The sequence below is a fragment of the Schistocerca gregaria genome, chromosome 3 (assembly GCF_023897955.1).
Source record: "Schistocerca gregaria isolate iqSchGreg1 chromosome 3, iqSchGreg1.2, whole genome shotgun sequence".
In the NCBI taxonomy this organism is placed as follows: domain Eukaryota; kingdom Metazoa; phylum Arthropoda; class Insecta; order Orthoptera; family Acrididae; genus Schistocerca; species Schistocerca gregaria.
Genome location: NC_064922.1, coordinates 454,739,408 through 454,753,740, shown reverse-complemented (window position 1 = coordinate 454,753,740; position 14,333 = coordinate 454,739,408). Strand labels below are relative to the sequence as shown.

General features: G+C 41.4%; 1 protein-coding gene across 3 annotated transcripts in view; it reads right to left on the bottom strand.

Moving 5' to 3' along the window:
* The window catches only part of LOC126354006 (U8-agatoxin-Ao1a-like), a 403,061-nt gene extending 390,781 nt beyond the window's left edge, over positions 1-12,280 (bottom strand). Inside the window, exon 1 of one of the 3 annotated variants that reach the window (XM_050003318.1) lies at positions 11,996-12,280. In XM_050003318.1, coding sequence (XP_049859275.1) covers positions 11,996-12,089 — 94 coding nt within the window. In that variant the 5' untranslated portion in view covers positions 12,090-12,280. The remainder of the gene's footprint in view (positions 1-11,995) is intronic. The other 2 variants (XM_050003317.1, XM_050003315.1) reach the window with 2 other exon arrangements.
* Between the last annotated feature and the right edge of the window lie 2,053 nt (positions 12,281-14,333).

Here is a 14,333-nt window from a genome sequence, read left to right as displayed (position 1 = left end):
GGCAATTAGGCCTATCTATTGAGCACAAGCTCGGATAAGACCAAATATGGGAAATGAATTTCGGAGTGTCCTTTTCAATGGAGCCATCGCCATACCACTCTAAGGAAATAATATATGCAATATTAATTCTAAATCAACGGCTAAACCAACACTTTAATTTATTGCATGAGTATCGGTACTACCGCTGATGTTCATTATTAATTAAGTTATCGACTGACCACTGAGTATCATTCCTTTTGATAAGCGTAAGTAGTTGGTGTGAGGATTTCGTAAACATGAAAAATAAGTTACTAAGCTGATTATTACAGGCAAAAGTTAACAGAAATTTGTGCATCTGAAAAACGATCGATGCGCGAAACTTAAAACACCTACTGCCGTCATACCTTAGCAAAAGATCTTACCGCGAACTTGAGAACATTCTGGTTCTATTTAAAATCGCTAAGTGTCTAAGGCTTCTATCCAGTCACTAGTTGATAAAACTGGTGTGGCAGTAGAAGGCTGCAATAGTAAATCCGAAGTTTAAGAAATCATTCTCGCAGGAGAATCGTAGAACCATACTATCGTTTGATCATCGCGCAGACTCACGTATGAAGGACATAATAATAAGCATCCTTAGTGTAGAGAAACAGCTGAAAGAGTTGGAAACAAATAATTCTCCAGGTCCCGAAGAAATCCCAGTTCGGTTTTACAGAGAGTACTCTACAGCATTTGGCTCGTACTTAGCTTGCATTTATAGCGAACTCTCGCCCAGCGCGAAGTCCCAAGCGACTAGAAAAAAAGCGCAGGTAAATCCCGTATATAAGAAGCGTAAAAGAACGGACCATCAAAAGTACAAATCAATATCCTTAACACCGGTTTGCTGTTGAACCAATGAACATATTCTCTGTTAGAATATAATAATTTCCTTGGCAGTGAAAAGCTTATGTCCACGAATCAGCACGGTTTTAGAAAGCATCCCTCGTGCGAAACTCAGCTTGCTCTTTTCTCCCGTGATATCCTGCAGACTATGAATAAAGGACAACGGGCGGATTCCATATTCCCAAATTTCCGAAAGGCATTTAACATGATGCTACACTGCCGATTGTTAAAGAAGGTACAAGCATATGAAATAGGTTCCCAGATATGTGAGTGACTCGCAGGCTTCTTAAGCAATAGAAGACTGTGCGTTGTCCTCGAAGGCGAGTGTTCGTGAGAGACAATGGTATCGTCAGGTCTGCACCAGGGAAGTGTGATTGGACCGCTCTTATTTTCTAAACAGATAAATGATCTGATGTACAGGGCAGGAAGCAGTCTGCGGTTATTTGCTGATGATGGTGAGTTGTAGGCGGAGGTGTCGGCGTAGAATGATTGTAGGACGATACAGGCTGACTTAGACAAAAATTCTAGTTGGTGTGATTATTCTCAGTTAGCTCTAAATGTATAAAAATGTAAGTTAGTGCAAATGAGTTGGAAAAATAAATCCATAATGCTCGAATTCTCCATTAGCAATGTGCTTCTTGACAAAGTCACGTCGATTATTATCTAAGCGTAGCGTTAAAAAGCAATATAAAATGGAATGATCATGTGAAGGAGCGTTGTAGGAAAGGCGAATGTTCGAAGAGATTTTTAGGGAAGTGTGGTTCATCTGTAAAGGAGACAGCAGATAGGACACTAGTGCGATCCGTTGTTGAGTATTGCTCGAGTATTTGGGATCCCCACCAGATCGTATTATAGGAAGACATCGAAGTAATTCAGAGGCTAGTTGCTAGATTTGTTGCCGGTAGGTTCGGGCAACATCCAAGTATTACGCTGATACTTCGGGAACTCAAATGGGAGTCACTGGTTTGAATGTGACGTTCTCTTCTAGGAGAAGGTTGAGAAAATTTAGAGAACCGACGTTTGAGGCCGACTGCAGAACGATTCTACTGCTGCCAACTACATTTTGCGTAAGGACCACGAAGATAAGACTGGAGAGATTAGGGCTCGTACGGGTGCATATAGGCAGTCTCCTTTCCCTCGCTCTATTTGTGAGGAGAACAGGAAAAGAAATGATCCCTCCATTCGGCTATTCTTTGTGACAACTGTGCTAACATTTTATTACGTAGAACTACCTGATGTCCTGGCTGGCCAGACTAGACAGGGAAGAGGTCACTGTAAACGTAAGTTACACAAACAGTAGCGAAACGTTGGCTACAGTTCGTACAAATCACAGACTGCATTTATAAGAGTCAAAGGATAAGAATGGGAAGCAGTAATTGACAATGGAGTAGATAATTGTTGTAGCCTATCCACTATATTATTCAATGCGTACATGTTGAAAGGAAATCATGGAAAAATTTGAAAAAGAAATTAATGTTGGAGGACACTAGATTAAAATCATAAAGAAAAGTACATGTTTTTATTTTTGCTTACTGGCCACCGGTTTCGGTACAAAGTACCGTCCGCAGTCGTCACACTTGCTTCTCAAGTAGGTGTGTCGAATATATAAAACTGTAAGCATTGCCGATGACGTCAGGGACGGCAAAGGACTTGGCAGCCTCAACCTACAATTCTGTCACTACCTACACCCTTTATTTCGTATTCCTCAGACTGTACCAGCACTCCATGCTGGAATGACACTCCTGGAGAATACCCTACTCATGCTCTCGATATTTTTCACATTTGCCTGAGGAGATGCATGCACCCAGTAGGTGATAACGCACCCATCGGCTAGGATTGTAAAAAAAGTCAAAATGTGTGACCTCTGACTTACAACGTCTGTAACATCGAAACTTTATGACAGATAGAAACTATTACCCAAACCGAGAATCGAACCAGGACGTTTTTCGTTTGCGGTTTCAGGTCCCAGACCAACACGTAGCTTCAATCTCTTTACTGTAATTTTTCTTAAGTGACTCGGAGTAATATGAAAAAAGTTATGACAGTAGCTTTGTTTCTGAGTTGTAGTGGCTAACGTCGGAAATTAAATACATGTCGAGAAATAAAATCATTTCCCACGGACATCTGTTCGTTGTGTAATTTGTGTAATAATTGTTAAAACGGAATACTAGCACGTACGAAGGCACGTAGGTAAAGCTTCTCAGAAAATAATATTCGTAAAAAGTGCAGCAAAACCCCCGTGACTGGACCGAATTAATCGCTTACTCCTTGAAAGAGGCAGGAAAAGGAAAGAATAAGAAATGGGTGTATTTCCGCAGTACTCACTAAGATAAACAGTGCTTTGGACGATAAGATGATTTATTCTTTCGTCGTCATGGTTTGAAATATCTTCCAGAAACAAAGCTTTTAGGCTTGCTAGTCACTATCCACTAAAACACTTTCTCTCCATCTCACTGTCTCGACTATCAGCTTTGTCTGAGGACTCAACCTGTACAACTCTGTCCATTCAAGTTTGCTTATCATCAATCCAGGATACGGAAATTGTGCGAATTGTTGTGTGCGAAGTGGCTTTTCCCTTTTGTGTGTGTGTGTGTGTGTGTGTGTGTGTGTGTGTGTGTGTGTCTGGGCGCAGGAGTGGAGTGCAAAACAAGACACCTCGTATACAGAACCACCTCACGGGACAAGTCAACATTATTGTACTGACTGCTGTAAATCTCGAGGCGAAATAGACCACAGAGGCAAACGATAACGGGATTTGCGATTCGTACGATAAGGTTGCAGCAATACCAGGAGCAACGTAAAATTGTTCCTTACAAACCCAGTAAATATCATCAGGACGTATTGAGCACGAGAAGTACGTAACTCGAACAGAGGTCCATTTGACCGCATTTAGATTACAGTGCGTGACTGTCACAGAATAATACATACGAACGGAAGGCTTATTCTGTCCGACTAGCACTGCCTTGGCGAGACTCGAAATCAGCACGAAGCGCTTTCCAGAAATATCTAGTCGACTGAGTTCATCAGATGTTCAATGTTGCTTTAATCACCGCATGTAGAATGCTACAGTTACACGTGAACGTTAATGTACTTTTATTTTTCGCTGCAGTGTTCCCACTATTGATAATAAAATAAGCTAAAAATAAGGAAAATATTATCACGGAAGCAATAAGAATGGTAACAGGTATTTACCACACAAGAAAGTGCAATGTGGTAACTGATTTTCCTTCTCTATAAATGGGGTATACAATTTAACGTCACCCTCTAGAGTTAGTCAGATATCTCCAACTGTAAGTCACATGTTCTCTTTTTGTAACAGAAAAGCAGTTCTCGATGCAGTTTATATTGCTATTTGACACCTGACACATTTTCGCTAGCGTCCATTACATTATAACAGTTATGCCTAATGGTTGTGAATTCCTATAACGCTGAAATGTCTCTCAACAGTTAACTGAGGTCTCATTACTACTGACTTTGCAAAAATGCTGTTTCTCTAAGTACACGAACTGTGGAATCAGAGTCACATTTAAGATGATATTACGTTCTCGAAACGCGTCGTGATTTAAACACGATTCACACCGGCTAGCTGTAATTTTTTTGCGTTAAAAGCTAAACCCGATAATGTATGAAGTATAGCAACGTGAACTTGAGTTCATTTGTGTAATCCTCAGCCTGAAAGAGAAGTTTTGCATTAAATGTGAAATGAATGTTAAAAACGAATACTTCTCCCGACTTTTACGCATAAGCTTTCTAACTCTATTCTGCAGTAGTCTAATATTTCACGGTGTACAAGAAGCAACATTTCAACGATAAATTTTAATGTGAAATGATGAAGACGTCAATCTTGGCGAAATCTGAGAAACTTTTTCGCACATTAGAATAGTTACAAAGTATTTCGCAGAATAAGTATAGTGGCCTGGACATCCTTGCTAGTAACTGGTGTTCGAAGTTTAGGATGCTCTGTGTACGGAAAAGCGAACCCCGTTTACATATACATCTACATCTACGTGATTACTCAGCTATTCACAATAAATTGCCTGGCAGAGGGTTCAAAGAACCACCTTCAAGTTGTCTCTCTACCATTCCACTCTCGAACGGTGCACAGGAAAAACGAGCACTTAAATTTTTCTGTGTGAGCCCTTATTTCTCTTATTTTATCGAAATGATCATTACTCCCTATGATGTGAGTGTCAACAGAATGTTTTCGCAATCGGAGGAATAACTGGTGATTGAAATTTCATGAGAAGATCCCGTCGCAAACGAAAAACTCCTTTCTTTTAATGATTGCCACTCCAATTCACGTATCATGTCAGTGGAACTATCTCCCCTATTCCGCGAGAATACAAAACGAGCGGCCCTTCTTTGTGCTTTTTCGATGTCATCCGTCAGTCCCATCTGATGCGGATCCCACACCGCACGGCAGTATTCCAGAATAGGGCGGACAAGCGTAGGTCTCTTTAGTAGACCTGTTGCACCTTCTAAGTGTCCTGCCAACGAATCGCAATCTTTGGTTTGCTCTACCCATAACATTAGCTATGTGATAGTTCCAATTTAAGGTATTTGTAATTGTAATCCCTAAGTATATAGTTGAATTTACAGCCTTCGTGTGACTTACGCGTAATCGAATGTTAGCGGATTTCTTTTAGTACTCATGTGAACAACTTCACACTTTTCTCTATTTGGGGTCAATTGCCACCTTTCGCACCATACCGATATATTATCTAAATCATTTTGCAATTATTTTTGGTCATGTGATGAATTTAAAGACGGTAAATGCCAGCATCATCCGCAAACAGTCTAAGAGAGCTACACAGATTGTCTCCTATGTCGGTAATATAGATCAGGAACAATAGAGGGCCTATAACACTTACCTGAGGAACGCTGGATATTACTTCTGTTTTACTCAATGACTTTCCGTGTATTACTACGATTGTTGATTACGAGTGGCGTACTGTTTCTGACGTTCACGAATCAAAGGCTTTGCATTCCAGTCAATTCCGGGAAAACAAATCTCAGCGCTTGTGTCTAAATGTCTGAAGAAGACATCATCAGTGTCAATAACGGTGTACGAGTACACTTAAAGTTGTATGATAGGTAAATTCCTGCAAAAAATTTCAGTTTCGCGTGTCATAAATGGCTTAAATTTTGAACAAAAATCCTTAGTTATGGTGGCCTAAGATTTCCGGTATAAGAAGCCAGCCTCATCCCGCTAACGACCTTCTCGAAGAGGGCGGAGGAGCCAACATAGGTACATAGGTCCAGTACACTCTCTTGCCCTTGCGGTGCCAAACTGCAATGATCTAAGCCGTGAGGATGCAGAAGGCATTTCCATTGAAACCACTGCATTAAAGACACATAATGTGTGTCCACAGGACATGTAGCCTGTAATTGAAAAAGCGTCATGTTAATGAATGGATAACGTTCTAACAATAGGGGACATGAAATGTCAGAAGTTTAAACACACTTGAAAATCTGGAAAGGGAAATGATAATACTCAATCTAGATATAGTGGGGGTCAGTGAAGTGAAATGGATAGCAGACAGAGATTTCTGGGCAGATGAGTACAGGGTAACTTCAACAACAGCAGAAAATGATATGAAGGGAATAGGATTCATTATGAATAAAAAGGTAGGGCAGAGAGTGGGCTACTGAGAACAGTTCAGTGATACGGGTTGTTCTCATAAGAATCGGCAGCAAACCAACACCCAATACATGCCGTCGTCACAAGCCGAAGATGAGGAGATGTGTGAGGATACTGAATGGGTAATACAGAACACAAAGGGAGACGAAAATATAATAGCCATGAGGAACTAAACTGCGGTTGTAAGGGAAGAAAGGGAGCAGAAGAAAGAAATACAAAAGAATAGGGGCTTGGCACTAGGAATGAGAGACGAGAAAGAGTTCTTCAATAAATTTCCGCTAGTAATATCGAATACTATATTCAAGAACCACAGGAGTAGGAGTATACTTGGAAAAGGTCGGAAGATCTAGGAAGATTTCAATTATATTACATTGTGGTCAGGGAGAGATCCCGAAATCAGATACTGGATTGCAAATCGAACCCTGGAGCTGATGTAGACACATACCACAATTTAGTAGTGATGAAAAGTAAGTTGAAGCTTAAGAGACTAATTAGAAAGAACCAATGCGCAAAGAACTGGGATAAGAAAGTGCTAAGGAATGAAAAGATACTCCTGAAGTTCTCTGAGGCTGTAGGTACTGCGATCAGGAGTAGCTTAGCAGGAGAGGAATAGCCATCTCTAAAAGGCGCAGTCACTGAAGTTGGAAATAAAACCTTAGGTACAAGGAAGACAACTGCCAAGAAATCATAGGTAACAAAAAAATACTTCAGCTGATCGAAGAAAGAGGAAAGTACAAAAATTTTAAGGTAAATTCAAGCATACAGGAAATACAGGTTCCTGAAATCAATAGGAAGTACATAGAACCTAAGGCGAAATAAATGCATGAAAAGTGTGAAGAAATCGAAAAAGAAAAGATCGTCCGAAGGACTAGTTCAGCATATTGAAAAATCTGAACAACCTTCCTTGAAATTAAAAGCAACGGTGGTAACATTAAGATTACAATGGGAATTCCACTGTTAAATGCAGCGGAGAGAGCGGATAGATGGAAAGAGTAAATTGAAGGTCTTTATGGAAGCGAAGACTTTATGACGATATAAAAGAAGAAACAGGAGTAGAAATAGAAGAAATAGGGGCTCTAGTATTGGACTCAGACTTTAGAAAGCTTTGGAAGATTTGAGATCGAATAAGGCAGTACGGATCGATGATATTGCATCAGAAGTTCTTAACGTACTGGGAGGAGATGGCAACAAAGCGACTATTCACGTTGGTGTATAGACGGAATGAGTCGGTGATACACTGTCTGATTTTCGTAACAAACATCAGCCACATTATTCCGAAGACTGCAAGAGCAGACAAGTGCTAGAATTATCTCGCAGTCAGTTTAACATCTATGCATTCAAGTTGCTGGCAAGAATAATATACAGAACAAGGGGAAAGAAAATTGAAGATGTGTTAGATGACGGTCAGTTTAGCTTTTGGAGAGATAAAGACATCAGAAAAGTAGTTCTGACATCGCGATTGCTAATGGAAGCAAGACTAAAGAAACATCAAGACACGTTCATAGGATCTGTCGACCTGGAAATATCTGTCGACAATGTCAAATGATGTAATACGTTCGAAATTCTGAGAAAAATAGGGATAAGCTATAGGAAATGTCGGGTAGTATTCAATATGTGCAACAACCAAGAGGAAATAATGAGAGTGAAAGACCAAGAACGAAGTGCTCGTATTAAAAAAAAGGTGTAAGTCAGGAATGCAGCTTTTCGCCTATATTGTTGACAGGAATAAAAGAAAGGTTCAAGAGTGGAATCAGAATTCAAGATGAACGATTATCAGTGATAAGATTCGCTGATGAAATTGTTAAACTCAGTGAGAGTCAGGAAGAATTACAGAATTTGCTGACTGTAATGAACAGTCTAATGAGCACAGCATACGGATTGACAGTCAATCGAAGAAAGATGAAAGTAATGAGAAGTAGCAGAAATGAGAACAGCGAGAAACTTAACATAAGGATTGGTGATCGTGAATTAGATGAAGTTAACGAATTCTGCTACCTAGACGGCAAAATAGCCCATGATGATTGTAGCAGGGAGGGCATAAAAGCCAGACTACCAATGGAAAAAGATCATTCCTGGCCCAAGAAGTCTACTAGCATCAAACATAGGCCTTCATTTCAGGCAGAAATTTCTGAGAATGTACCATTGCAGCACAGGATTGTACGGTAGTGAAACATGGACTGTGGGAATACCGCGATAGAAGAGAATCGAAGTATTTGGTAAATACCGTTAAAGAAGAATGTTTGTTATCAGGTGGACTGATAAGATAAGGAATGAAGAGGTCTCCGCAGATTCGGAGAAGAAAGGAATACATGGAAAACGCTAACAAATAGAAAGGACAGGATGGTGGGACATCTGTTAAGACATCAGGAAATAACCTCCATGGTACTAGAGTTAGCTGCAGAGGGTAAAACTGTAGAGGAAGACAGATATTGGAGGCCGAGGAGTTCTAAGCGCTTCAGTCCGGAACCGCGCTTCTGCTACGGTAGCAGGTTCGGATCCTGCCTCAGGCATGGATGTGTGTGATGTCCTTAGGTTAGTTAGGTTTAAGTAGTTGTAAGTCTAGGGAACAGGTGACCTTAGATGTTAAGTCCCATAGTGCTTAGAGCCATTTGAACCATTTGAACAGATATTCGAATACATCCAGCAAATAATTGAGAGCGGAATTCTTGGCGGGACACATCAAACCAGTCCAGTCAGAAGATTGCTGACTCAAACAAACAAAAAATGCTACGAAAGTTTTCAGTCTGAAAAATAAGATATATGTTTGAATAAAACGTTCTCGGTTTTCAAGCCGCGTCAATTCCAATAAAATCCTCGACATTTCGATGACCATCTCCGTAATCGTCGTCAGGAATTCAGTCAGTGAACTCCTGACGACGATGGTGGAGATGGTCATCGAAATCTCGAGGATTTTATTCGAATTGACGCGGCTTGAAAACCGAGAACGTTTTATTCATGAAAGAAACAATCACACTTCTAGTTACATGCACTTAAAACACATAGGCGAGTGCCACTTGTAGTATTCGATTCACTGCATATGCGTGATATAGGTTTTTACATAGGATTCAAACAGCATTTCTTTCTAGCCATATTACAGTGCTCACGTCATGATGAAATTCACCTGAAATAAACGTTCGTATTTATATAAGAGCTTTCCTTACACAGAGGGCGTGAGATGCTTTGATGCCAAACTCCATCTGTGGAACAAGAGTCATACTAATGTTTCGCCGAAATCCCAGCAAAGAAGCAAGGAAGCATAAGTAAATTTGAAAAATACGATGATGGAACTACAATAGTCTCTGAACCGACGAATGGTATTGTAAAAAAATTTACAAAATTGAGGAGACATCGTTCGTAGAAAGCTATGCTGAAATTTTTTTGTCTCTACTGCTATCCAAGAAAACTCATCTTTGTGATCAATCGATAGCATCAATGGGTTGCTGAAAGGGGGAAAAAAAACATGCGAGGCGTTTGTCGTGGATTACAGGAACAGTATTTCCGACGGCTAACTCTTGGTTATGACCTTAAAATACCTAATAAATGTTGTTAAGTGTTACTCATAAGAACTCTAACGGAACTACGTGCTACAGCGGTGGTTCAGTGACACCGCAGATTAACTACACACAATATTAGCAGGCGGCAAGAAGCAGTCCATTTGATGGACAGTTTTTGCCTGTGAAAGAAATTCTCTTCAGAGCATTTATAACAAAAGCTGGTCAAAATAGTGATATACTAACAGACACTGATTTCGAAAGCAAAAAGAACTGAATCGCAAAATACGTAAACGCTAAGGAAATGATACAGCAACAGTGAAAAACTGATCTCAATATCTACATAAACCCAACTTTACCTGCGGACAAGTGCATTTATGGCAAGAAAGAAAGAGGCTGAAACAACGGGAAAAAAGAAACTCGCAATTTGGTATGCTATTGCTGCTATGCATGTTGTGAGTCAGTTTGATTTCTTACGGGACATCTCCGTCCGGTAATACCTGTATACCCTAGGATATTGTTGTATGTAGAATAGCTATAGCTATCCACATTATATTCATGTAGCAGTTGTTGTAGTTTCACGTTTCGTGACTTCATTGGCCCTCGTTGATATTATGCTGCTGTAGACTGTTAAATTCATAAGATTTTATTCCTTTTGGTGTGGGTTTAATGCGAATGCTGATATAAAATATTTCGTATTTGTGCAATAGTGTAACAATGAACTGAAATTCTGTAGTCGAAGACGGTACAAAGTCATTAAGAAGTGTTGCAGTTTAATAACGTATAGAAGTCTTGAGCACACTTTGTATTATTTCCAAAGTCGCCTTATGCTTTTCGAAATTTCGTCATTTCCAAATGTTATAAAACACAAGACAGAACTGGTATAATAAGCTACGCGACTATCTTACATTGCAATACTGATTAGAGACTATGCCTCTGATCATTGATGAAATGTAATATATTTTCATACCTTTTGATACTAGTTTTTAGTTGCGTTTTATAGCCTTTGAAAGTGGCGGAATGTCGAAACTTGTACGGCGATTTTGGAAATGATAAAAAGTGTGGACAAGGCATCTGATTACTAAAGTGCGTCCAAATACTCGCTTCGTCTCATAGCATTTTCATGCAAATTGCAACAGCTTCGTGTCGACTGTGGACCAGACTTCAAAGAAAATCATTTGTTTCCCAGCAACACACATAGGGTTTAGTATATATTTGCATTTCAGTGCAGTCAAGAAACGGGAGTAAGTGCGATTACTCCCTAACGAGTTACCAAAATACACTGAAACCGTCTACGGACAGCATCTGAAATTTTATCAGTGAAGTTATGGTTCACCCTGTACAGTAACTACATGTATATCCTGTAAAGCTCTGTAAAATTTTTAGCTGAGGGTACACATGTACCAGATGTAACGGTTTCTTCCACACCAGCCGCCTATGGAGTACGGGAATAATGACATCTTAGATGCTATGGGAGTGCTGTAATATTAATCTTAAACATTTTGTAAGGCGACTGCCGTCAGCTGTTAAGTATCTCATGCAATGCATGATACGCATCTTTCTACATATCCTTCAGTATTACTACCGGTTTCGTTTATACTTATGGCAACTGAGCGTTCTCATTGACACAACCCCTCTTGATTATGAAAATACCTTTTAGTTCTTTTGATGTTCGGCAGGTCAGGCGAGGCTGTGTGGATAATATTGCCAACTGATATGAAATGACATGATATGTAAATAACATATGGACTTTTATACTGTTATTATGGTTATTAACCGAAATTGGTAGTGATAGTAAAGTACACTGTTGTGTGTCATGCATTTCATGAACTAGTATAATCATCTCCCTGTAGTGGTAGGCGATTTTTGTTACTAAGTAGCATTAACTACGAGGTATAGTAATGATAAGAGTACAGGTAAAGTCAGTAAATAATGGAAGTAGAAATACAGGCGTGCGAAAATGTAGACGTCGGCCAAGTGGCAGGAAGCGTGAGCGGGTACTCACCGGGGACGGGGTCATCGAGGTAGGGCCCGGCGGCTGCCAGGTGAGTGGTGAGGATGGCGGCGAGGGCCAGCATGAGCGCCAGGGAGGTCCGCATGGTGCCTGCAGTTGGAGCTGGAGTGTAGCTGGAGCTGGAGCTGGAGTGCTGAGGGGCGGGCTGCCGGCGGCCGAGTCGTGCGGCGGTGGCGCCGCGGCGCCTTTTGTAGCGTGCCGCCCCACGCCCCACGACTCATGCGCGCCGCGCCGCCGGACACGCCCCCCGCCGCCCACCGCCACCCACGCGCATCTCGCTGCTCCGCGGCCCTCTCGCGGCCGACAGTCGAGCCGCGGAGGGTTTTTTTTACGCCCGGCGGGATTCCGCGAAAGCCGCCCTCGCGAATCGGGGTCGCAAAGAGGCCGAGAAAGACCACCCCTATACAGCACTCCAGTGCCCGCAGACTTCGGAAGCTCGTCTTCTGGCACCACATGGTTCTCACATACACGGCCGCAGATGAGATCCGCTCTTGCGAACTGGCAGGAGTATTCCCTGAGTAAATGAGAATTTCCAAAGAAGAATTGCGAGTCTAATATCAGAGAAAGAGACAGTACTGAATAAACTGTGTGATTCTTATTAAGGTTTAAAAACCTCTTAAGCGACGCAGATGACGGTGAAACAACTAATTTAATGAATGAGATTTTCGCTCTGCAACTGTGTCCCGGACCGAGGCTCGAACTCGGGACCTTTACCTTTCGCGGGCAAGTGCTCTACCAACTGAGCTACCCAAGCACGACTCACGCCCCGTCCTCACATCTTTACTTCTGCCAGTACCTCGTCTCCTACCTTCCAAACCTTACAGAAGCTCTCCTGCGAACCTTGCAGAACTAGCACTCCTGAAAGAAAGGATATTGCGGAGACATGGCTTAGCCACAGCCCGGGGGATGTTTCCAGAATGAGATTTCACTCTGCAGTGGAGTGTTAAAACTGTGTGCCAAGCTGAGATTCGAACTCGGGGCCTTTGACTTTCGCTGGCAAGTGCTTCATTCTGGAAACATCCCCCCAGGCTGTGGCTAAGCCATGTCTCCGCAATATCCTTTCTTTCAGGAGTGCTAGTTCTGCAAGGTTCGCAGAAGAGCTTCTGTAAGGTTTGGAAGGTAGGAGACGAGTTACTGGCAGAAGTAAAGATGTGAGGACGGAGCGTCAGTCGTGCTTGGGTAGCTCAGTTGGTAGAACACTTGCCCGCGAAAGGCAAAGGTCCCGAGTTCGAGCCTCGGTCCGGCTCACAGTTTTAATCTGCCAGGGAGTTTCAAGTAATTTAATGTAAGACACATGGGGCCGCAAATGTCGGGAAATATAGTTAACATTTGGGTTGCATTCAAAAAGTATTGATATAATTAATCGACCTTAAATAGAATAAGAAGCGAAATTTTGCAATCAGTTTCGACCTGAAAGTTTGCTAATTAATTGAAGCCAACAAGAAAGTGGATGAAGGTGTTAAGCATGTCACCTGATGACGTACCTCGTTGCACGTGCAACGACTGTGCTTGTCGATCCTCCCCTCGCCAGCAAGGAGCAGTATTACACATCGCTCTGTTAGGCTACTCTGTTTTCGAACACTTTTTGTAAATGTGATCTCTTGTAAATGTAGATGATACAAAATTATTATCCTATATCTATATCAAAATGATTACTGAGCAATTCACAATGAAGTGCTCGTCAGTGGGTTTATCAAACTAGCATCAAGCTGTTTCTCTATCGTTCCACTCACGAACCATGAGTGAGAAGGAACAAATTTTTGTTTTGATGATCGTTTCTCCTTTTCTAGATGGTCGCCAACAAAATATTCTCACACTTTGAAGACAAAGTTGAGCTGCCCTTCTTTGAGTTTTTTCTGTGTCCTCTGTCAGTCCTGCAATATTCCATAAGATGGCGGACAAGAGTAGTGTAAGCAGTCTCTTTAATAGACCTGTCGCATTTTCTAAGTGTTCTACCAACATATCGCAATCTTCAGTTTGCTTTCCCCACAACGTCCGCCTGTTAGCTAAATGGTAACGTGTTTACCTAGGATGCAGCGCGCGGTATTCGATTCTCTGCCGGGTTGGAGATTTTGTCTGCTCGTGTACTGGGTGTTCTGTTGTCTTCATCATCATTTCATCATCACTGACGCGCAAGTCACTCAATGTGGCGTCACCTGAAATAAGATTTGCAACACAGGGACCGAACTTGCCCGGATTGGGCCTCACGTCCAACAATGTCACATGCTCATTTCATTTCCCCACAACATTATCTATGCTATAGTTTGAATTTAAGTTATTCGTAACTCTAGTCCCTAAATACTGAGTTGAATTTACAGCCTTTAGATTT